The 23,190-nt window shown below is 36.6% G+C and overlaps 3 protein-coding genes and 1 long non-coding RNA gene across 4 annotated transcripts in view; all 4 read left to right on the top strand.

Moving 5' to 3' along the window:
- Window positions 1–427: 427 nt before the first annotated feature.
- Window positions 428–1,442, top strand: LOC308683442 (olfactory receptor 51E2-like; the record flags this gene model as incomplete). Its single annotated transcript, XM_081353914.1, is given in 2 exon segments — window positions 428–1,267; window positions 1,269–1,442. Coding segments are annotated over 2 exon segments (1,014 nt in total).
- A 5,375-nt stretch (window positions 1,443–6,817) lies between these two features.
- Window positions 6,818–12,652, top strand: LOC308684072 (olfactory receptor 1E16-like; the record flags this gene model as incomplete). The annotated part of the gene is made up of 2 exons (XM_081355101.1): window positions 6,818–7,290; window positions 12,133–12,652. The coding sequence occupies 2 exons, from the start codon at window positions 6,818–6,820 to the stop codon at window positions 12,650–12,652; spliced, it is 993 nt and encodes a 330-aa protein (XP_081211227.1).
- Window positions 8,055–11,001, top strand: LOC308684078. Its single transcript, XR_014029320.1, has 3 exons — window positions 8,055–8,187; window positions 9,060–9,093; window positions 10,792–11,001. It is a non-coding gene; the product is annotated as an uncharacterized lncRNA (long non-coding RNA).
- Window positions 12,653–19,312: 6,660 nt separating the features above from the next.
- LOC308683441 (olfactory receptor 51E2-like) overlaps window positions 19,313–23,190 on the top strand; it is a gene marked incomplete at both ends in the record, with an annotated part of 29,276 nt that continues 25,398 nt past the window's right edge. Inside the window, one exon of the mRNA XM_081353913.1 lies at window positions 19,313–19,603. Within this exon, the coding sequence (XP_081210039.1) occupies window positions 19,313–19,603 (291 nt within the window). The remainder of the gene's footprint in view (window positions 19,604–23,190) is intronic.

The following is a 23,190-nucleotide window of genomic DNA, read 5'->3' as shown; positions in this document are numbered from 1 at the left end:
AAAGAAAAGAAAAGAAAAGAAAAGAAAAGGTGTTTTAATATAGATGGTGGCACAGTTCACATGCTTGCATTGATTTTCTTATCAAGTCTACAGGGAGAAGCGTTGCTCCATCAACTAAAGCCCAAGCTCAAGACAATGATCTTCCATAAATATCTCTGATTACAGGTAGAATAATAATATGCTGGGAGCTTAGTAGAAGGTAGATTATGAACCATGTTTCTTCTTTTTTTTTTCTCTAAAGCATTTACCGCATGAACTGTTTTATTATTAATTCAAAATGAATATATCAAAGAACAACTAAATATTTTTGTTCATTAATGTACTGTGACTGTAAATTAAATCATTATTTGAATATTCTATGTTATTGTGTGCATTTTTATAACAGTTCTTCATCACAGGTGACACAAAAAGCCAGACAACAGCTATCATGAGCTCCATGAAGTCAAACTCCTCTGCTAATGTCACCTTTGTTCGTCCAGCAACATTTTTCATCAAAGGATTTTCTAATGTCCCACATGCAAAATACTACTATGTGTTCTTGTCTTTGGTGTATGTTGTGACTGTTTTAGGGAATTTATTTATCATGTGTATCATTTATTTGGCCCGCAGACTTCACACAGCCAAATACATTGCTGTTTTCCATCTGGCCATTTCTGATCTGTGTGGAAGCTCGGCTTTGATTCCAAAACTTATTGACACATTTTTATTCGAGCACCAGGACATTTCATATGAAGCGTGTTTGGCAAATATGTTTTTTGTGTATCATTTCATGAATCTGCAGTCTTTGACACTACTTGTCTTGGCTAAAGACAGACTGGTTGCTATTTGTTTTCCTCTGCGGTATCATGCTATTATTACTAAAACAGTCATGTTTCTGATCATAGGTGTTATTTGGATTTTTTCTGTGACATATTTTTCTGTACTTGTAGGTTCTGTGAATAGACTCTCTTTTTGTAGATCTAATGTGATCGATAGTCATTTTTGTGATCAAGGCCTTGTCTATAAATTAGCTTGTAATGATAATTCTATAAACATTATGATGGGAAAAATTAGCTTTGGTCTCCTAATGTGCACACCACTGATACTGATAATTATTTCATATTTCTGTATTGCTCTGGCTTTGCTTAAGATTGCTCATGGTGCTGAAAGGATCAAAGCCATGAAAACCTGCACCTCACATCTCATGTTGGTGGCAATCGGTTATATCCCACTTATAAGCAATAATATTGCAGCTGTAACAACACCTATCCATCCGAACACCCAGGTTAATTAACAATTCCCTGACGCAGACAATACCACCTATGCTGAATCCCATCATATACACTCTAAAGACAGAGGAGGTCATGCAATCCATAAAAGAACTATACAAACGAAGTAGGGTGAACACAACAAAAAGAACAAAGTGTACTAGGGGAAATTCAAAACAAAAATTACGGGTTTAAACCTAATCAGATGATCATTTAACAAATATTTTATTTAACAGAGTTGATTGATTTTGTATGTTCGATGTTGTAACAGAAGCTGTGTAAACTGTGTTAACAGGCCAAATATGTTTAAAACCTCAGGGTTGAAACCTAGATGAGCTGCTTTCTGATTGCTTCCTTTGTTTGAAAACTATAGGCCTATATAAAATTTCAGTAAAGATTCCAAATTATAATGCCTTGAAAATAGTATCCACATTTTCATCCATTGATTTAAGCTTAAAAATAAGTAAATTGAAAGAACAATTTTTCATCATATTTGCTTTAAATATTAAAGGTTATTTAGAAATTCTTCTGCATCATGTTTATTATCCTGATGAACAAACATATTCACACTCCAGAATATATTGATGTCTTGAATGAATCATTAGCTGGCCTTTGTTTGAGCTATATGATGACCGTGACCCACAAACAGTTTCTGAATTAAATATCCAGGGATGGACTCTAAACCCACATAAACAATATAATGACATACCAGATGGCAAGACACTATTTTTGGACTGCAATAACAATTTGATAATAAAAAATCTTGATTTATCTGGTTTTTGAGCTATGCATGAAGAAAGTCTGAATAACGTTATTTTACAGCAGTTACAGTTTCTATGGTGTAAGACTTGGTTTTCCTGCTAAGACAAAAGCTGAGATTAACCCCCCTGCATTAAAACAATAAAACTCACTAATCTGGAGAGAAGATCTCAAAGAAAAAGCATGGGACAACAACAAACTTCTTTCCTTGTATATCTATGCATCCTCCCTCTACCGACTCCCTCTCCTTTATCTATCTATCTATCTATCTATCTATCTATCTATCTATCTATCTATCTATCTATCTATCTATCTATCTATCTATCTATCTATCTATCTATCTATCTATCTATCTATCTATCTATCTAATGTAATAATGTATGATTTGCAAAAATGAAAACTGCTGCTGGAACGTCTGCACCGGAACACGCCTCCTCTTTGCGCTGAACCGCCCCAGGGAGCGCAAGTGTATTTCCTAGTTTACCGACGTGCGTCTGTGGAGGGAAAAGTCCGCTGTGCGCGGGTGCAGAATAGGAATGATACATGCGTCAGTGTACAAAGTCAATTGCGCTAGGTGCAAGATAGGGCCCTAAATGTCTTAGTGTGATTGGTAAATTGGTAATTGTTCACAGCAGTCATTTGTTTTATGAAAAAGATTGAAAACTTAGAATTCTGTTTTCTTGTAGTGGGTGGTGTCTCTTAAAGATATCTGATTATCCTCTCCTCTACCCCGAAACTAGGTGTAACCCTCTGGGGTACATGAATAGGCCCAACACAATTCCAAACATATTTGTGTAGTAAATATTTACAACTCTTTTGTTCTGGTCTAGGTATTTAAGGGAAACTGACAAAATAGTCTTTGGGAAATTCTGTTGTCAAAAGAACCCCATGCAGTGCTGTGTCAGTGTCTTAAAAACACTCACAACATCACTGTGTGTCTCATTGTCAGGTATGCATTTCTTACTCTTAAATTCATTTATGTATTTATTATTTTTGTATTGGCTTATTGTTTACTTAAATAATTGGCATAATACATTTTTTCCTTGACAAATAAAATTATATATTTGGTTTATTTTGTAATATTTTGTAATTGACCTATGGCTAAGCCACGCCCCCCAAACGTGATGAGCCAATCACAGTGCGCATAGCTAACCCAATACACTCGGATATTCTTTGCTTCCACGTCCATTGAAATGCATTGCAGTTAGTCAGTTTTCATTCGTTTTTATATGTTTTTTCTTGTCATTTTAAGTTTAAAATGGTCAAACGGTGTGCATGGGGTACATGCAACTCCGACACTCTCGGTATCCCGAGAGGCTGGGCGACGGTGTGTATTTTTTACCCTTTCCCAAGCCACATCTCAACCAAGATAAGTGTCTGCTCTGGATTAAGTTATGCGGTAGACCACAACACCAACTAAACGTGGATAAATTAAACAAGGATGTCTACATCTGTTCTAATGTAAGTCAACAACATATTTGAACGCTATCTTTAACATCTCTAACGTAACGTTAGGCTAACGTTAGCCTAACATTAGAAAACGTTAACGTTAGCTTCTAGCTGCTTTGTACATCATGTCACTTACCTTCTCAACAATAAAATTATTAATATAACCCTCCAATGCTAGTTAAGGCCCTTTTGGTTACTTCGAGATGTAATCTTTCTGTCTCCAAAAATCATCAATTGCCTCCTGTGAAATGTCTCCTACTGTGACAGCTGCCATAGCGCCTGTCACCGAATGTTGACTGTTTGTCCGAGTCAGTGAAGGGGGCGTGGCTTAGCCATAGGTCAATTATTGTATTATTAATCTAGTAGATTAAAGTGGAGTCTGGTGTTACCGCAAATCTGTGCTCAGACTAGATCATACCGAAGGCCCAATGAATGGAGCATGGGGCACATAATCTGGAACCTTCCAATTTCTGACTATAACTGACTAAGCAAGTTCCAGTTTCGTGGCTATAATTTTTTTCTTACATCTTTTGTTATGAGCAAGCAGGGAGCGGCCTACTTAAAGGTAAATAGTTCACTTTGCATCCTCTGACTAAGATCTGACCTGACGAGTTTGTGTCCATGAGCTCACGATTCGGCCGATGTGCAGTCTCTGTGTGACATCAGGTCCCTAATGAACAAATAATGGAAAGTATGGGATACCCAGAATAATCAAATATCTAACTTTATGCATAATCAATATTTATGATTAGTTCCTAATTAGAAACACAATCTAAATGTAATAATCATTAGAAATTGGAGTCAGATTAAGCCCCGAGCTTAAAATAAATTTAAACTAAATTCTAGAAATTAAATGAACTTCACCAGAGCGCTGAAAAGGCATACACACATTATACCCTTGCCCACGCCGTTAGATTCAGTCGTTGGGTCGACGGGTGGTTCCTTACAAATAGTAAAACACATTTGGAAAATCGCGGATATCCCAGCATGAGACAAAGAAGTTGACAAAAAAGGCATCTAAGCGCCCATAAGCATAACATTGCCTGTTAGGTGCACGTGCTCTTTTATGTGTTTAAATTGTGTTTCCCTTTCGAGGTAGGTCTCTCGACATTGCGCCATAGCTGATGCTTTGAGGAAACTGCTTTTCTCAGAAACTGCTGAAACCTGATTGAATCACATTATTGCAACTGTGTGGAGCAGGTCCAACCACAATATAGCTCAGCATCAAGCGCAATTGCCTCAGATCTTTCGAATCTGGTATCTGGTGAATCGACACTATGGTGTCTTCGAGAAGCTAAGGTACACTGAGGTACACTCTTCAGAGGAAGATAAGGTCCGCTCACATGCTCTTTCCTTCTGCCGCCGAGTTGCGGAGGCTAAAGCCGCGGCAGCTTAAGTTAATGCAGGAAGCTTGGGTGATGGGATTGCGCCGGTCAATTCCCGCATTCCCCTTTGCCGTCACATCAGCCCCTTGCCTCAGAGCAACTCACGTGGCATAACCAAGCCCCTGCCTCAGAGCAGTTGTCTTTCGTGCACAAACGCAAAAAAGCTTCTGCCACTTACTCATTCACACAATATATGCAGCCCCCAGCTTCAGAGCAGCTACCTGCTTTATACAGAGCATGAAGCACTTCAGTTACTTTCTCACTCATGGAGTGTGAGCAGCCCTCATCTCGAAGCTGTGGTTTGTCTGACATAAAGCACGATGTGCTTCGGGCCACTCGCTCACTCTCAAAACGCACACCTCAGTCATATATAGCTCTCCCCCCAGCATAGAACAATGATCTGTCTAGTATAAAGCACAAAATGCTCCGGCCATTCTCTGTTCTCTCATCGGCTATGCCACTGTTTTCAGCACTCTTCCTCTATGCGTAGCACTACCTACTATTTGGCCTGAGCCAGCTATGAAACCAGAAAACTTGTGGCAGAAATAACACCCTTTTCCATTGCGAGGGAAGTGATGTTCCGCTGTGTGGTGTGACAAAGCTGGAAGAATCAGAATTGTTTTCTCTAGTTCAGTCTGTGCCCTCCGTCTGGAAGCGGCAGGTTACATATACAAAGCAAGGGTTGCCCCGTTTCAACTGCGTTATGAAGCTATGAAACGCCCCAGCGTTATGAGTGCATTATCAATTCGTTCCCTCAAACTGCTCGCACTGGAAGAGATCCTCTCGCAAGCTGGCCGGAAGACTAATTATTTCAGTGCACCTTGGGAAGGCTTACTACTGTATTCAGATAGCCCTCATCACGGGTGTTTCTGAGATTGCTTCATAGGCACAATTAACTTGAATGAGAAAATATGAGAAATGAATGAAAAAATCTGTGTACATTATGGAATGTGTGATTGCGACTCTCTCCCCTCTAAAATGAGTGAAGCTTGCATGCTGAATGATCTGGATGAGTGACTGATCATGTTTTATTCATGGAGTGTGTTTAACCATCAAAGAGTTCTGCTTGGTAACCACCCAGAATCCCCTTCTTAGGAAGTGGAGTTGGGCTTTGTTGTCACATGGGCCCAGCACGGGCGGTAACCCTTGGAAAGCACTTTGAAGTGTGTTTATAGGAGATGTGAAGTAGTTGGCGATTCCGATGTGGTCACCGTACTATTGCAATTTAGGTATTATATTATCCTGTGATGTGTAAGGCACTGGCACTGTCACTGTTTTTCTCTGCGTTACTGTGATAAACAATAGCGCTGGCGTTGCTGCCGCTGCTGCTGCTACTGCTGCCGCTTTGCTGTCATTCACCCAAGTTGTTCAAATAGGTCCAATAGCTCAGCCTTCGAGCAGTGAGTTGCCTTTTTTTAAGTATTTTGGCATAAATCATGTTATAAGGCAGCATACTAGGCTATTGTCCGGGCACTGACCAAGATGACGGTTCCCGTCCCATTTTGGACATAGGACAGACTGAATCATGAAATGCGGAGTAATGAGATGTTCTGTAATAAGAAGTTGGTTTGTGTGGGCTTTAATTGGGGAATTAATTGGAAGCAAAGGAAAAAAGAGGAGCTTTCTGGACCAGTGGCACTGTTGCTTCACTCCTGCCCCTTCTTTCTCAAGTCTATAGGGAAAATCAACTGAAGTCCCAAGCTCAAGACAATGATCTGTTATAAATGTGTCTGATAGCTGGTATAATAATGAGATTCTGGCAGCTTAGTAGAAGGTAGAGTATGAACCATGTTTCTTCTCTTTTCTCTCTAATACTTATACTAGAATGACATAGGTTCAATAGGGTTATGTCAAAGAATATCCAAACATTTTAAATGTACTTTGACTGGAAATTAACATTTTATTTGAATATTCTCTGTTATAATTCCATTATAGTTCTTAATCACAGGTGACACAAAAAGCCAGAACACAGCCATCATGAGCTCCATTCAGTCAAACTCCTCTGCTAATGTCACCTTTGTTCGTCCAGCAACATTTTTCATCAAAGGCTTTTCTAGTGTTCCACATGTGAAATACTACTATGTGTTCTTGTCTTTGGTGTATGTTGTGACTGTTTTAGGGAATTCATTTACCATGTGTATCATTTATTTGGCACGCAGACTTCACACAGCCAAATACATTGCTGTATTCCATCTGGCCCTTTCTGATCTGTGTGGAAGCTCGGCTTTGATTCCAAAAGTCATTGACACATTTTTGTTTGACCACCAGGAGATTTCATATGAAGCGTGTTTGGCAAATATGTTTTTTGTGTATCATTTCATGAATCTGCAGTCTTTGACACTACTTGTCTTGGCTTATGACAGACTGATTGCTATTTGTTTTCCTCTACGGTATCATGCTATTGTAACTGAAACAGCCATGTTTCTGATCATAGAAATTTACAGGAAACAGTCTGTATTTTTTAACAGAATTTTGTCGTTTTGTCATTATACAGTGAATACCTGTTATTTTACAGATATTTGTTGTAATTTAAAGGTCCACTATTAAATTTACAGGTAATTGCTTTTATTTTGGTTTTACATTAATTTTACGTTTTTTAAAGGAAATTCTCTGTAATTTTATAGGGTTATGTGTAATTTTACATAAAAAATTAAGTAATATTTTACAGATTATTTCTGTGGAATTAGAAAACAAAGAAAATAAGGTATAACTGCAGAAATCAGCAGTCACTAAACATGTTTTCCTTAAAGATTATTAAGCATGTGGGGGTTAAAGTGAGTTTTAAGATTTGTACACACATTAGGCAAGCCTATTTAATTATTTATAGTCTTTTAATTTTGTCTTGCAAATAGATGTTCATTTTGATCATCATTTGTAGGCTATTTGCCCGAAAAATTCATTTAGGCCTATATTTTATGTCTTTTATTAATCGTTTTTCCAAATCTGCGTGGCTTTGTGTGCGTTTGTATGTGTGTGTGTGTGTGTGTGTGTGTGTGTGTGTGTGTGCCCGCGCGCGCGCGCGCAGATTGAAATTATCCGCCATTACGGTTCGTTGCTGCTAGTCCCTCCCACAACAGTTAGCTACAGATCTGTCTCTGTCGTCGATCTGTGTCAAGGGCAAAGCGGGAGATTTGAAGTTTCAGTCTACGCTCGTGAGTGAAGTACCGGTGGATTGTGATCACAGTGGTTAAAAGCTATAATCGTATTCGACAGAAGCAGCCAGCCGTGAGCAGGAGCGCTGAACACATATTAGTTGTTTGTAGTCTGGGTGTCAGTCCAGAAATAACGCGCCCGGTGGCCTGGTTCGTCGTCACAGCAGACCTCATCCCGACCGATCAACGGCTGAGGTAAGAGTCTCATACTACATGTGTGTACGATATTTTATATTACATTTGTGTTAAGTGGTTAGACAGTTTCCATGCTAACGTTAGCATTCTTAAATGATGTTCAGTTATAACTGGGTCAGGGCAAAACACTGAAAATGCAGCATGCGTTTTTTAATTATCGATCTGTGTTAAGAAAGATCAGTTGAACCCAACCCACATCTCTACTTGTTAACTTAAAGACCTAAAACAATCTTTAGTAGACTTGTTATTCATATTAAAGTCCATAATTGTGTATAAAATCTTCGTTATGATAGTCAGTAACATTAAACCAATAAATGGCGGGATATTTTGAAACACTGTCTGGAAGCTGAAAACTTTTCTCTTAAAAAACATACTTTATTTTATTATAATAAAATTGTAGTAAACACGTTTTTAGCTTATTTTTTACCATTCTAATAGCCACAGTTTTACTAAAAATAGGCCTACCGTGTTTCTTTTGTTTATTTCGTAATAGTTAACATGACTAACTTTATTAAGACCGTTAAGAAATCGAAATACTGTAACTTAACGTACTTGTTGATGATACAGGACTACTAGAATATGAATACAACATGATGAACCCCTAGGACCTAGGTGTGCAGCTTGGTCACAGTAAATCATATTCATTTAACATTACTTTCTATAAATGTAACTTAGCTAAAATCACATGGCAGCTCAAAATATTACTGTTAGCCTTTCCAGCTCAGCTTCAAGATCATAGTCATTTGAGTTTTTGCATTGTCCCAATGGAACATATTCTGACATGTGTAAATCTAATACTGAGTTTTAAAATAACTTGTGTGTGTGTGTGTGTGTGTGTGTGTGTGTGTGTGTGTGTGTGTGTGTGATTTCAGGTCACGTGGAAAGCAGATGATCATGGCAAACAAGGTATGGGAAGAATTCATTAAAACATAAAAATCATAACGGTTCTGATTCCATATGTTCATAATTCCATATGATTGCACTAAAAGTATGCACAAGGTTTGGATTTTCTACAGCAAGATTACGATTGTGTTAGATTCCACCCATCTTTCTTTCTTTTTTAAATTTTTTTAACTACCCACTAAGCAAAATGATGTCCGAAAGACTTCTTTTCAATGTCTTTGTTACAAAAATCAGACGTTGAAATGCCGTCCACTGAGGAGCCAGAATGAAAGTTATGACGTCTTTTTTTGACGTGTTCTGCACGTCCGATATAGACGTTCATCGAACCTTCGTACAAGGTTAAAACTAGTTCAGATGTGGCCATTGTGGACATATTTCAACATCATTTATGGTCTCATTTAGACATAATTACTTTGACTATTGCTGTCTTATGATCTTACTGAGAATTAACAGAGGTTTAGATGTTGATATTAGTTTAATTTGAAGTGTCACCATTGTGGCGATCCGTGTTTGCTTTAGTTGGGCTCTTGGTTCCCGTTCCTTTTATTTTAACTTTTCTTTGGCTGCTGTAACAGTGTGTTTGTGTAACACAATTGTTGTGGCAGAGAAAGCCTAGAAAAAGTTTGAGGTGTTATCAGTTCAATGTTGATGATGACATAATTATCACAAAATGGGCCTTTAATATTGTGTTTAAAGTTTTGTGTTTATATTTGCCATTAATAACCACCAACCTTTTGGAACTGCATTATTGGTGAAGGTGTATTTATTTGAAGGTGTATAAAAAGCATGTGCACATTATGTTTTGAGCAAGAGTATCATACAGTCACACACAGACATCAAGACTTTGGATATGAATCACAACAACGATGACAACCAAAAAAAGCTTGGGAATTAAGGATGAGTTTTGTACTTTTTTTAAATTGTCACCATTGTTGGAAATCATATGCACAATCTTGATGTCTGTGTGTGACTGTATGATACTCATGCTCAAAACATCATGTGCACATGCTTTTTATACACCTTCAAATAAGTGATCATTTTAATGTTTTTGGCACCAATAATGCAGTTCCACAAGGTTGTTGGTTATTAATGGCAAATATAAACGCAAAACTTTAAACACAATATTAAAGGCCCATTTTTGTGATAATTATGTCATCATCAACATTGAACTGATAACACCTCAAACTTTTTCTTGGCTTTCTCTGCCACAACAATTGTGTTACACAAACACACTGTTACAGCAGCCAAAGAAAAGTTAAAGTAAAAGGAACGGGGACCAAGAGCCCAACTAAAGCAAACACGGATCGCCACAATGGTGACACTTCAAATTAAACGAATATCAACATCTAAACCTCTGTTCATTCTCCCTAAGATCATCTGACAGCAATAATCAAAGTAATTATGTCTAAATGAGACCATAAATGATGTTGAAATATGTCCACAATGGCCACATCTGAACTAGTTTTAACCTTGTACGAAGGTTCGATGAACGTCTATATCGGACGTGCAGAACACGTCAAAAAAAGACGTCATAACTTTCATTCTGGCTCCTCAGTGGACGGCATTTCAACCTTTGATTTTTGTAACAAAGACATTGAAAGGAAGTCTTTCGGACATCATTTTGCTTATTGGGGCTCTGTCATTTAGAAACATGACTTTTCCTATCACTACTATCTTAATGACACATATCTTTTAATCCAGCTAGATGATCTGACGGTTGCTGCTCGCATCTCAGCCTACCTGATGGAAAATTCTTGCTGGATGAATGACCTTCCCCTTTAAATCAGCCTTGCCAAGACAGAACTGCTTATGGTTCAGCTTTCAGCCAAAACATACTTGCTGTGATCCTGCTGATTTGCCTTATCATTAGGAGGATCAGGCCCTTCCTATCGGAGCTACACAACTCTCTTGTTCTATCCAGACTGGGCTATTGTAATGCCCTCCTGGCAGCTCTTCCAGTGTCAGTCAAACCTCTGCAACTGATCCAGATGCTGCAGCAAGAGTTGTCTTTAAAGGTAGCCCTATGCCTAAACTCACTGCTTCAGATCTGTGTGTCTCCAGAAGCATGTGCTCTGCAAGTGAACGGCGCCTTGTGGTGCCATCATCCCAAAGAGACACAAAACCACTTTCACTGACATTTACCTGGACTGTTTCCTGGTGGTGGAATGACCGGCGCAACGCAACACATTTTCAAGAAACTGCTAAAGATCCATCTTTTTCATAAACACTTCACCCAATAATACTAAATCTTTGTAAAAAAAAAAAAAAAAAAAACACCTTTCTATGTGTACTGTACTAGACTAACTGGGACTTGTCACTGCACTTGTTGCTTTTTATTATCTTTAATTATTATCTTAATTGGTTAGTCACTTTGGATAAAATGTAATTGTAAATGTTAAAATAAGTTATACTGTAAAGGTATACGGTAATTGCTTTTTATTGTGGATATTTTTACATGTTCTAAATTATATACTAAGCTTCTATTTCCTATCAATCACTTATCTTGATGTTTAGTGTTTGTTCAATTACTAATACTGTAAATATGCAGGTAATTTGTACTCATACATTTAGTTAATTTAAAAGAAATTGACTGTACATTTGCTATTATTAAGTACTTAATTAGAGATGTTGTGAAATTGGATCTGTACAAATAAAAAATAAAACTGTAAATTTACAAACATTTGTATTTGAATTTATGTACTTGTGTGCATTTTTTATACATAATTTCATTGTTATTTTACACATAAAAACTATATTAAAAGAAAATTACTGTAGATAGACAGCATTATTATATAAAATAATTTTATAAAACCTTAAATTTACAGTATTTAATTGTTTTAAATGTGTATATGACTTTTTAAAACATTAAAAATCCCAATAATTACATAAGATTTAATGTAATATTAAAGATATAATCTGTTATTTAATTATGGAAAATTACTGTATTTTAACGAGATTGTTTTTTGCCGTTATTTTACGGTAATTTTCTGGCGCCCCAGCTGCCGGAATAATACCGTTTTTTTACAGATTTTTTTTTTACAGTGTAGGTGTTATGTGGATTTTTTCTGTGACATATTTGTATGTATATGTAGGTTTGTTGGATAGACTCTCTTTTTGTGGATCTAATGTGATAGATAGTTATTTTTGTGATCATGACCTTGTCTATAGTCTAGCTTGTAATGATAATTCTATAAATATTATGATGATAAAAATTACCTTTTTTCTCCTGATGTGCACACCGCTGTTATTGATCATCATTTCATATTTCTGCATTGCTCTGGCTTTGCTTAGGATTGGTCATGGCACTGATCGAATCAAAGCCATACAAACCTGCACCTCACATCTCATGTTGGTGGCAATCGGTTATATCCCAATTGTAAGCAATAATATTGCAGTATTAACAATACCTGTAAATTCAAACACTCGGTTAATTAACAATTCCTTGACGCAGACAATGCCACCTATGCTGGATCCCATTATATACACTCTAAAGACAGAGGAGGTCATGCAATCCATAAAAGAAATGTTCAAACGAAGCAAGGTGAACACACAAAAAAAATGAAGTTTAGTAGAAATTCAAAACAAAAAATAAAGTTTTCAACCTAATCTGCTGTGTTCATACAACAAATATCTAATTTAACAAGGGTGATTGATTTTGAATGTTGTAGAAACTGTGTTGTAAATATGTTTAATATCTCTTGGCTGAAACCTGGTGAAGTTGCTTTTTGATTGCTTTCTTTGAACAAAACAATATACAAATAATTTCAGTAAAGATTCTGATAATAAAGCCTTGAAAATATTATTCACATTTTCATACAGTGATTTAAGCTTAACAATAAGTCAAAATAACTTTTTTTTTCATTGCATTTTCTTTAAATGTTACAAATGTTTTAGAAATGCTTCTGCATCATGTTTTTTATCCTTATGAACATACATGTTCACATTCAGGAATATATTGATGTCTTGAATGAATCATTAGCTTGCATTTGTTTTGTGGGTCGCAATCAACTTAACAGACAGTTTCTGAATTAAATATCCAAGGGAAACTTTTTTTTTTTTTTTTTTTGAGAGTGATCCCAGACGTTGTAATGTGATCATTTCAGTTAACAATTATTATATTATATTTTTTATAATTTAACAAAAGTAATACAATCAATAACTACAAAAAGCAACTAGCCTACATAACCCCAGACTACAGTATAGCCTATACATGGCACACATATATTTTGCCATATAATAACAGAAATCTATAAACCATAGACTGTAATAAAAGATTGACGATGTATCACCACTTCCTTCCACTGTAGAAAAATTAAGCCAAAATATCTCAGAAATTGTTGTTGCCGTATTCAGTGTTTACGTCATCTGGAGTCCAAATCTGCTCAGTGGTGATCCTGATGTAGAGCCGCGGTATCAAGGCCCCGCCTATACTCTCAAGCACAACTGTCAATCATGAGTTCCCTTTCAAAAGCGGTAACTCTAAAATTGCGTAGCAACGCTGCGGGGAACTCCTCTCTTCTCCACTTTTGTTGAAATCTTATGGGCTAACGCCAGCTTGGAACAGCTGGCCAATTGTCGCGAAGTATGCAAATACTGACAGGCTCGCGGGCAGTATAAAATGCACGGATGCGACAATTGCATCAGAATCTCTTTCTTCACGCTGTCATCATGGAAGCTGCACCAGGAGAACTAGGAATCTTTTTCTCTATGCATCCGATGGCGTCAACTTGGCAAATTTGTGTGGGCCCCATCGACCCAACCGACGAACATGAGTACTGCGTCGCCTGCCTGGGCCTTGCCCCTAAGAACCAGGAGGGAAATGGTTCACGCTATAATGGGGAAGAGGCCCACTGCCGCCAGCGAGCCGCTGGTGCCCTCCCCCATCTGGAGGCAAAGATGACGACAGGGCCTGGAGCCGCCACTCCTAGCGGTGTGGCTATTGGCTGACTGTCTGTCTCTTCCGTGGTTGGTGTAGCTTGACCCCGTTTCTCAGGGCTTATCTTCACTACTCTCACGACGGGATTTAATACAGTTCCCACAGCATTGCTACGCAACTGTTCCAAGCTGGCATTAGCCCATAAGATTTCAACAGAAGTGGAGAAGGTAGGAGTTCCCCGCAGCGTTGCTATGCAATGTCTCGTTCCCACCTCTCAGGGAACCGAGGTTACAATAGTAATCACAGACGTTTTCATTACATTTTTAAAGCATCAAATAATCATGAGCTTTCACTCCATTTTTAAAGCATCATATAATCAAATAATGATGAGTTTATATTCCATTGTTAAAGAATCAAATAATCAAATAACATAATAGAAACAAATGTACTGGTAAATCAAACACTTGAACATACGTCAGAATTATAAGAACTACCTAAAATGACAGAAACCATCTTCAGAAAATTTAGTTTGAAGTGTAATTGCATTTTTTTGTTTGGCTTGCATCCATTTCGATTACGTTGAGAGGGCAGCTAGGGATTTATGAACTATACTGCAGGCAGCCACCAGGGGACGATCAAAATGCTTTGGCTTAATTTTTCAGGAAGAGTGCAGCACACTTGCTATAAACCAAGGACACACAATGACATACCGCTTGCATGTGTGCGCTATGCAGAAAGAAAGTCCATTAGTTACGTCAATTTACAGCAGTGATAAACTAGTTTTTATAGTATAACACAATAGGAAAATCGCAGAGGTCACCAAGTGCGACCAACAAGTTGTCAAAACAGAGTATTTCCATTTATCCATATTTACTTCACACTACTCTTCTGAAAAATCCAACATTAATCAGCATGGATTCCATGTGTAACACGCGCGTCCTACGGTCTTTACATAAACCAGTATTATTATTACAATGTCTTGGACCAGATAAGAAGGCTATGTTCGCTCTTGAGCTAGTGTTGCAGCAAGACAAGGGAAATAATCACAGAAGACAGATATAGTTGGAAAAAGGTAAGTATTATTTATATATATTGTATTAAGTCATTTCAGTTTTTGGGAAAAACAAAAAAAAAAAAACAAACAAAAAAAAAGGGTAAATAGCTTCAAAGAAAATTCACAAACAGTTAAATGACTTGGCTATTACTCTTTAATTTCCTTTGATTCTTTCCTTTTTCGTGAAAATAATATACCCAGTTCACTCTCAAAATTCAAATTACAATTATGTAACTCAACCTCTGTATTCACTCTTTTTCAGGAAAATTTCAATAAAAAATGATCAAATAAAATAAAATAAAATACAATAAAATAAAATAACAAAGCAGACAATTTTCAGGTGAAATGCCAAATGACACACCAACTCAGTCAGGATCAGAAATGACTCGTTTAGCTCAGTTCAATGTCCTTTGCACTCGTTTCAGTGTTCAGTTATAAAATACCGATACGCAACTTTGAGATGAATGAGAGGGAGGAAAAAAATGAAAAAAAAAAAATATATATATATATATATATATATATATATATATATATATATATACACTCACCTAAAGGATTATTAGGAACACCATACTAATACTGTGTTTGACCCCCTTTCGCCTTCAGAACTGCCTTAATTCTACGTGGCATTGATTCAACAAGGTGCTGAAAGCATTCTTTAGAAATGTTGGCCCATATTGATAGGATAGCATCTTGCAGTTGATGGAGATTTGTGGGATGCACATCCAGGGCAAGAAGCTCCCGTTCCACCACATCCCAAAGATGCTCTATTGGGTTGAGATCTGGTGACTGTGGGGGCCATTTTAGTACAGTGAACTAATTGTCATGTTCAAGAAACCAATTTGAAATGATTCGAGCTTTGTGACATGTCATGGTGCATTATCCTGCTGGAAGTAGCCATCAGAGGATGGGTACATGGTGGTCATAAAGGGATGGACATGGTCAGAAACAATGCTCAGGTAGGCCGTGGCATTTAAACGATGCCCAATTGGCACTAAGGGGCCTAAAGTGTGCCAAGAAAACATCCCCAACACCATTACACCACCACCACCAGCCTGCACAATGGTAACAAGGCATGATGGATCCATGTTCTCATTCTGTTTACGCCAAATTCTGACTCTACCATCTGAATGTCTCAACAGAAATCGAGACTCATCAGACCAGGCAACATTTTTCCAGTCTTCAACTGTCCAATTTTGGTGAGCTCGTGCAAATCGTAGCCTCTTTTTCCTATTTGTAGTGGAGATGAGTGGTACCCGGTGAGGTCTTCTGCTGTTATAGCCCATCCGCCTCAAGGTTGTGCGTGTTGTGGCTTCACAAATGCTTTGCTGCATACCTCGGTTGTAACGAGTGGTTATTTCAGTCAAAGTTGCTCTTCTATCAGCTTAAATCAGTCAGCCCATTCTCCTCTGACCTCTAGCATCAACAAGGCATTTTCGCCCACAGGACTGCCGCATACTGGATGTTTTTCCCTTTTCACACCATTCTTAGTAAACCCTAGAAATGGTTGTGCGTGAAAATCCCAGTAACTGGGCAGATTGTGAAATACTCAGACCGGCCCGTCTGGCACCAACAACCATGCATGCCACGCTCAAAATTGCTTAAATCACCTTTCTTTCCCATTCTGACATTCAGTTTGGAGTTCAGGAGATTGTCTTGACCAGGACCACACACCTAAATGCATTGAAGCAACTGCCATGTGATTGGTTGATTAGATAATTGCATTAATGAGAAATTGAACAGGTGTTCCTAATAATCCTTTAGGTGAGTGTACGTGTGGTCCTACCACTTTGATGAAACAAAATGTTTTCCAAGTTCAGGAAAAACCAGGTTGGCCCACCAGTTTCCACCAATGTTGAGCACTCCCCATTTATGGCAGAAACAGTTCAAACTCAGAACTCCTCGTTCACAAGAATAAAGTGCTATTGATTAGAAATAATCTCAGATGAATCTGTTCAAACGGTTTTCGTCGGATGAATCAGCTCGACTTCTCATTTAATCCTTTATCAACTTTTCAACTGCAATTGACGTGCATCACTGCTCCAGCAGCCTTTTCCCGATTTCTCTGTGACAAGTGACTCTCACTCTTCTCTAACCCACGCTAGTCATGATGCAACCAACGGAGGGCGGAGCTATCTGAACTGATCAAATTATTTATTTTTTCTAATTTGTTACATTTACATATTTCATCAATATTTAATTTCTTAAAGGGCCTATATGCAACTTTTCCCCCAAAATAGACGTAACAATAGCCTTTTTATTTGACCATGTATGACTCAAACATCTCCTGATGAGCATACTGACACCTTGTCAGCTCACAGTGGGTGCACCTATAAGCCTGTATCCTATTGTTCCTATTTTCTGTCGGGTCGGATTTTTCGCGCGCTGTCTGCGGATGTGACGACACATGCTGGTCAGGACTGGTTTATGCTGGTTAGTGCTAGTCCAGGCTGGTTTATGCTGGTATAGTGCTGGTATAGCTGGTGGACCAGCATATTCATGCTGTTCTCAGGCAAAACAGAGCTGGTGAAGCTGGTTCACCAGCGTGGTCTTGCAGGGTTGAGTGTGAGTATATGCAAGCAGTGTTATGGGGGAAATCATTGTTTTTGCTTGCATATTTCTATATTTAACACATTAATGATGTAAAAATCAATGTAAAAAACAATATAAGGTTCAAATATATGATTTATTGAATTATAATATTATAACTTTGTTTTGCTCTGCTGAAAGTAGAACTGAAAATTTTAATTGTTTTAGTTATGATTACATTATTAATCAATGTTATTGGTAAACTGGTAAAAAGTTTCTGCTCATCTCTTCTGTTTTTTCCTCTCATCTTCAGTGATTCTGCTTTTTAACCTCTGCTTTTTAACCTCAGGTGTCTAATGCTTAATCATCACTTGTAGAGTGAATCTACTTTATTTCACTAACTGCAACATTGTTTGGTGTTACTTTTACTCTCTAGATTTGGATTATATTTGAAAATATATGTTTGTTTTACTGTGTAAACACAGTAGCACCTCAATGCAGTACACGAGATCCAGGGGGTGGAGTTGGATCCAGATATAAGGGGTGGAGATTGGTAGGTTTAGGGGTGGGTTTTAGGGATTAAAGGGGTGGAGATGGGTAGGTTTAGGGATCAGGGGGTGGAGATGGGTAGGTTGAAGGCTTGTTCGACTTCATGCAGCTCTGCGCAGACCGATCGGCGGCTGACTTAAAGCAGTGCATGCTGGTTAGAAATTTTGTCCGACTTGATACAGCGCCGACGCCACGTGACTGTGACGTATGCCATCAAAGTACCGCAAGAGCAATTTGAGAGTAGCCGGAGAACTCAGCCAGCGCAGGTTCTCAAAAGCGGCTGCACTGGGCTGCACGTGGGCTGATGACGACACAGCTGTTCCACGATTGGCTGGATTCACCGCATGACAACGATCACGTGTGTTTCATGTTTATTCGAACACCTTTAGTTCCTCTAAAGCTCTCAAATCAGTTTATTATAACAGTGAACACTCTTTTCATGTCGTTGTCATGTTATATTGTGTCATGTTTATCAAATTAAAACTGCTTAAAAAACGTAGACTCCACTGATAGTAGCTTATGTTGAACTCTATTCTTGTTCAAACTTCTGCCACTGCTGCTACTGCTGCCGCTTTGCTGTCATTCACCCAAGTTGTTCAAATAGGTCCAGTAGCTCAGCCTTCGAGCAGTGAGTTGCCTTTTTTAAAAGTATTTTGGCCTAGATCATGTTATAAGGCAGCGTACTAGGCTACTGTCCAGGCACTGACCAAGATGGCGGTTCCCGTCCCATTTTGGACATAGGACAGACTGAATCAAGAAATGCTTTGCAATGAGACGTTCTGTAATAAGAAGTTTGGTTTGTGTGGGATTTATTGGGGAATTAATTGGAAGTAAATTAAAAAAGAGGAGCTTTCTGGACAGTGGCACTGTTGCTTCACTCCTGCCCCTTCTTTCTCAAGTTTATAGGGAAAATCAACTAAAGTCCCAAGCTCAAGCCAATGATCTGTTATAAATGTGTCTGATAGCTGGAATAATAATGAGATTCTGGCAGCTTAGTAGAAGGTAGAGTATGAACCATGTTTCTTCTCTTTTCTCTCTTATCCTTATACTAGAATGACATATAGGTTCAATAGGGTTATATCAAAGAACATCCAAACATTTTAAATGCACTTTGACTGGAAATTAACATTTTATTTCAATATTCTCTCTTATAATGTGCATTTCCATTACAGTTCTTAATCACAGGTGACATAAAAAGCCAGACAACAGCCATCATGAGCTCCATTCAGTCAAACTCCTCTGCTAATGTCACCTTTGTTCGTCCTGCAACATTTTTCATCAAAGGCTTTTCTAATGTTCCACATGTGAAATACTACTATGTGTTCTTGTCTTTGGTGTATGTTGTGACTGTTTTAGGGAATTCATTTACCATGTGTATCATTTATTTGGCACGCAGACTTCACACAGCCAAATACATTGCTGTATTCCATCTGGCCCTTTCTGATCTGTGTGGAAGCTCGGCTTTGATTCCAAAAGTCATTGACACATTTTTGTTTGACCACCATGTCATTTCATATGAAGCGTGTTTGGCAAATATGTTTTTTGTGTATCATTTCATGAATCTGCAGTCTTTGACACTACTTGTCTTGGCTTATGACAGACTGTTTGCTATTTGTTTTCCTCTACGGTATCATGCTATTGTAACTGAAACAGCCATGTTTTGATCATAGGTGTTATGTGGATTTTTTCTGTGACATATTTTTATGTATATGTAGGTTTGTTGGATAGACTCTCTTTTTGTGGATCTAATGTGATAGATAGTTATTTTTGTGATCATGGCCTTGTCTATAGTCTAGCTTGTAATGATAATTCTATAAATATTATGATGGTAAAAATGAGCTTTTTTCTCCTGATTTGCACACCGCTGTTATTGATCATCATTTCATATTTCTGCATTGCTCTGGCTTTGCTTAGGATTGGTCATGGTGCTGATCGAATCAAAGCCATACAATCCTGCACCTCACATCTCATGTTGGTGGCAATTGGTTATATCCCAATTGTAAGCAATAATATTGCAGTATTAACAATACCTGTAAATTCAAACACTCGGTTAATTAACAATTCCTTGACACAGACAATGCCACCTATGCTGAATCCCATTATATACACTCTAAAGACAGAGGAGGTCATGCAATCCATTAAAGAAATGTTCAAACGAAGCAAGGTGACACAACAAAAAGAATGAAATTTAGTAGAAATTCAAAACAAAAAATACAGGTTTCAACCTAATCTGCTGTGTTCATTCAACAAATATCTAATTTAACAATGGTGATTGATTTTGAATGTTGTAGAAACTGTGTTGTAAATATGTTTAATATCTAACTTCTGTTTTGAAAACGTCTTTGAAATTACTCTGAATTTATTCAAATTTATTTTCTTCACTATTTGGCATGATTTCCAAAATGTTTTGTAATCCTTTAAAAAAATTCAAAGCATTTGTATTTATATTTCCATCATAATATACAAACAAACTTTGTCCGATGATGTCCATTTTATGAAATATCATGTGGTGCGACCATCAAGGAACTACCATTTTGGGACTTATATGTTGAAACTATTCAAACACAGTAAGTTACATCATAAAGCAATTTACCAAGGACCCATGGAAGCAGCAGGCAGGTTTGTAATTCTCTCAAATTGGAAAAAAATAAACCTTTGTAATGGTTGGTATGTAGTTGCCACATTTGGATGTCATGTGGTGTGACCTCAAAAAAAAATTATGTTAAAGTTATTTCTACAAATATATATTTTTATTATAAATTTCATAGTGACTTTTTTGGCAAACTAGCTTGTTTTGTTAAGGTGGCCAATTCTGTGCCTGTAAATTATGATTGAATTTGAAAATATCATGTGGTGCGACCAAATATCATGTGGTGCGACCACTGCAGACTGTTTTCCATGATAGATATGTCCTAGATTGGCAGTTTTATGCTTTTATATTCAATTGACGGTTTATATAAAAAAAGTACTTTACTTTAGTATCGTTTGGAATAGATTTTTATGCAATTTGGGATATTTTTTATAGATTTCAGACAGTTTGTGTTTACTCTTTGTACAATATGAGAAAAATTGCAAAAAAAAAATAGAGCATGTGATTTCAGTTTAGTAATAATGCATTTATTAGTAGTGTATTTATTATTGCCTATTTATTTATTTAAAACTATTTTAATCTATTTTACGAGATGCCACTGCTAAGCGAAAAAATTCTAACCCTGCAGCAAGAGCAGAGTACCTTCATAGAAGAAGAGTGAAATATTACAGTTTAAAATATGTTTTCTATGTGAATATATAGTAAACTGTATTTTATTCCTATGATCAAAGCTGAATTTTCAGCATCGTTACTCCAGTTTTCAGTGTCACATGATCTTTCAGAAATAATTCTAATATGTAACCCTAGACCACAAAACCCAGTGGGTCAATGTCACATGGGTAATTTTTTTAAATTGAGATTTATACATCATATGAAAGCTGAATAAATAAGCTTTCCATTGATGTATGATTTGTTAAGATAGAACAATATTTGGCCGATACAACTGAAAATCTGGAATCTGAGGGTGCTACAAAATCGAAACATTGAGAAAATCGCCTTTAAAGTTGTCCATTTATGTTTGCAATATTGCTATATTCACTCAAAAAATAAATGTTTATAAATTTATGGAAGGACATTTACAAAATGTAAAACATGATCTTTATTTAATATCCTAATGATTTTTTGGAATAAAAGAAAAATCGATCATTTTGACCCATACAATGTATTGTTGGCTATTGCCACAAATACCCTGTGCGACTTGTGACTGGTTTTGTGATCCAGGGTCACTAATGATTTGCTGCTCAAGAAACATTTCTGATTATTATCAATGTTCATATTTTTTTGGAAACTGTGATACATTTTATATGTCAGGATTATTTGATGAATATAAAGTTCAAAAGAACAGCATTTATTTGAAATAGAATCTTATACATTATACATTATAGCCTGCGCCTGAATGTGACACTGAATGTGTCCTTGATTAATAAAGTATTAATTACTTTAAAAAACTATTGACCCCAAATGTTACCTGTATACAATACTTTTATGAAATAATTTATATCTATAACATTATTATTTGTTAGAAAGAAATTCTAAGTCAAGTTAAATTAAATGGTGCACTTGTGTTTGTGAAGTGATTTTTTTAAAATGTTTATGTTCAGGAAAATTCTGTGAAATTTGTATGAAATCTGGTTTAAATATTTTTTTTTTATATATAAAATGTATTGTTCATTGATCTCTTTAAATAGATTTTTTAGTCATTTGGAGCGACCACTTATCATGTTGTGCGACCAATAAAAGCTATCACTGCATTAAATTTAAATAAAATATCTTATTTCTGTGGCTGAAATATGAATCACTGATACAGTATGCTTTAGTAAATTATATTTTGAAAACATTTCTATCAGTTTTATGCGATTTACAGGAAAAATAAGTCTGTTAACTGCATTTTAGAAGGCGACTGAAATTGCAGAACAAAAATATGAGATCATTATATACAAAAACTCAAAAGAAATTCAAATACTCTGTTTTTAAACACTTTAATTACTGAGAACATGTAAATAAATACATTTATGTTAAGGAAATTAATTAATTTTAAGATAAATCACGGTCGCCCCACATGACATTTTTTAAGCCTATGGACAATTCATCTAGATGAAAAAACACTAAAATCACTTAATTTAAATTTTTTATTTGAATTTATATGTACACAACATTCTTAATGATTGAACAATTGCAATATATATTGTTAATTTTCATATTTTAAAATTGGCCTGTTGAAATTCCTTATATGTCATTGACCCATTTACAAATAATTTCAGTAAAGATTCTAATAATAAAGCCTGGAAAATATTATTCACAATTTCATACAGTAATTTAAGCTTGCTTAACAAGTCAAAATAACTTTTTTTTTTGTTCATTGCATTTGCTTTAAATGTTAAAAAAGTTTTAGAAATGCTTCTGCATCATGTTTTTTATCCGAACATGTTCACATTCAGGAATATATTGATGTCTTGAATGAATCATTAGCTTGCATTTGTTTTGCAGGTCACAATCAACTTC

The sequence above is a fragment of the Scardinius erythrophthalmus genome, assembly GCF_964197995.2.
Source record: "Scardinius erythrophthalmus genome assembly, chromosome: 23".
Taxonomy (NCBI): domain Eukaryota; kingdom Metazoa; phylum Chordata; class Actinopteri; order Cypriniformes; family Leuciscidae; genus Scardinius; species Scardinius erythrophthalmus.
This window is presented reverse-complemented; position numbering and strand designations above follow the sequence as displayed.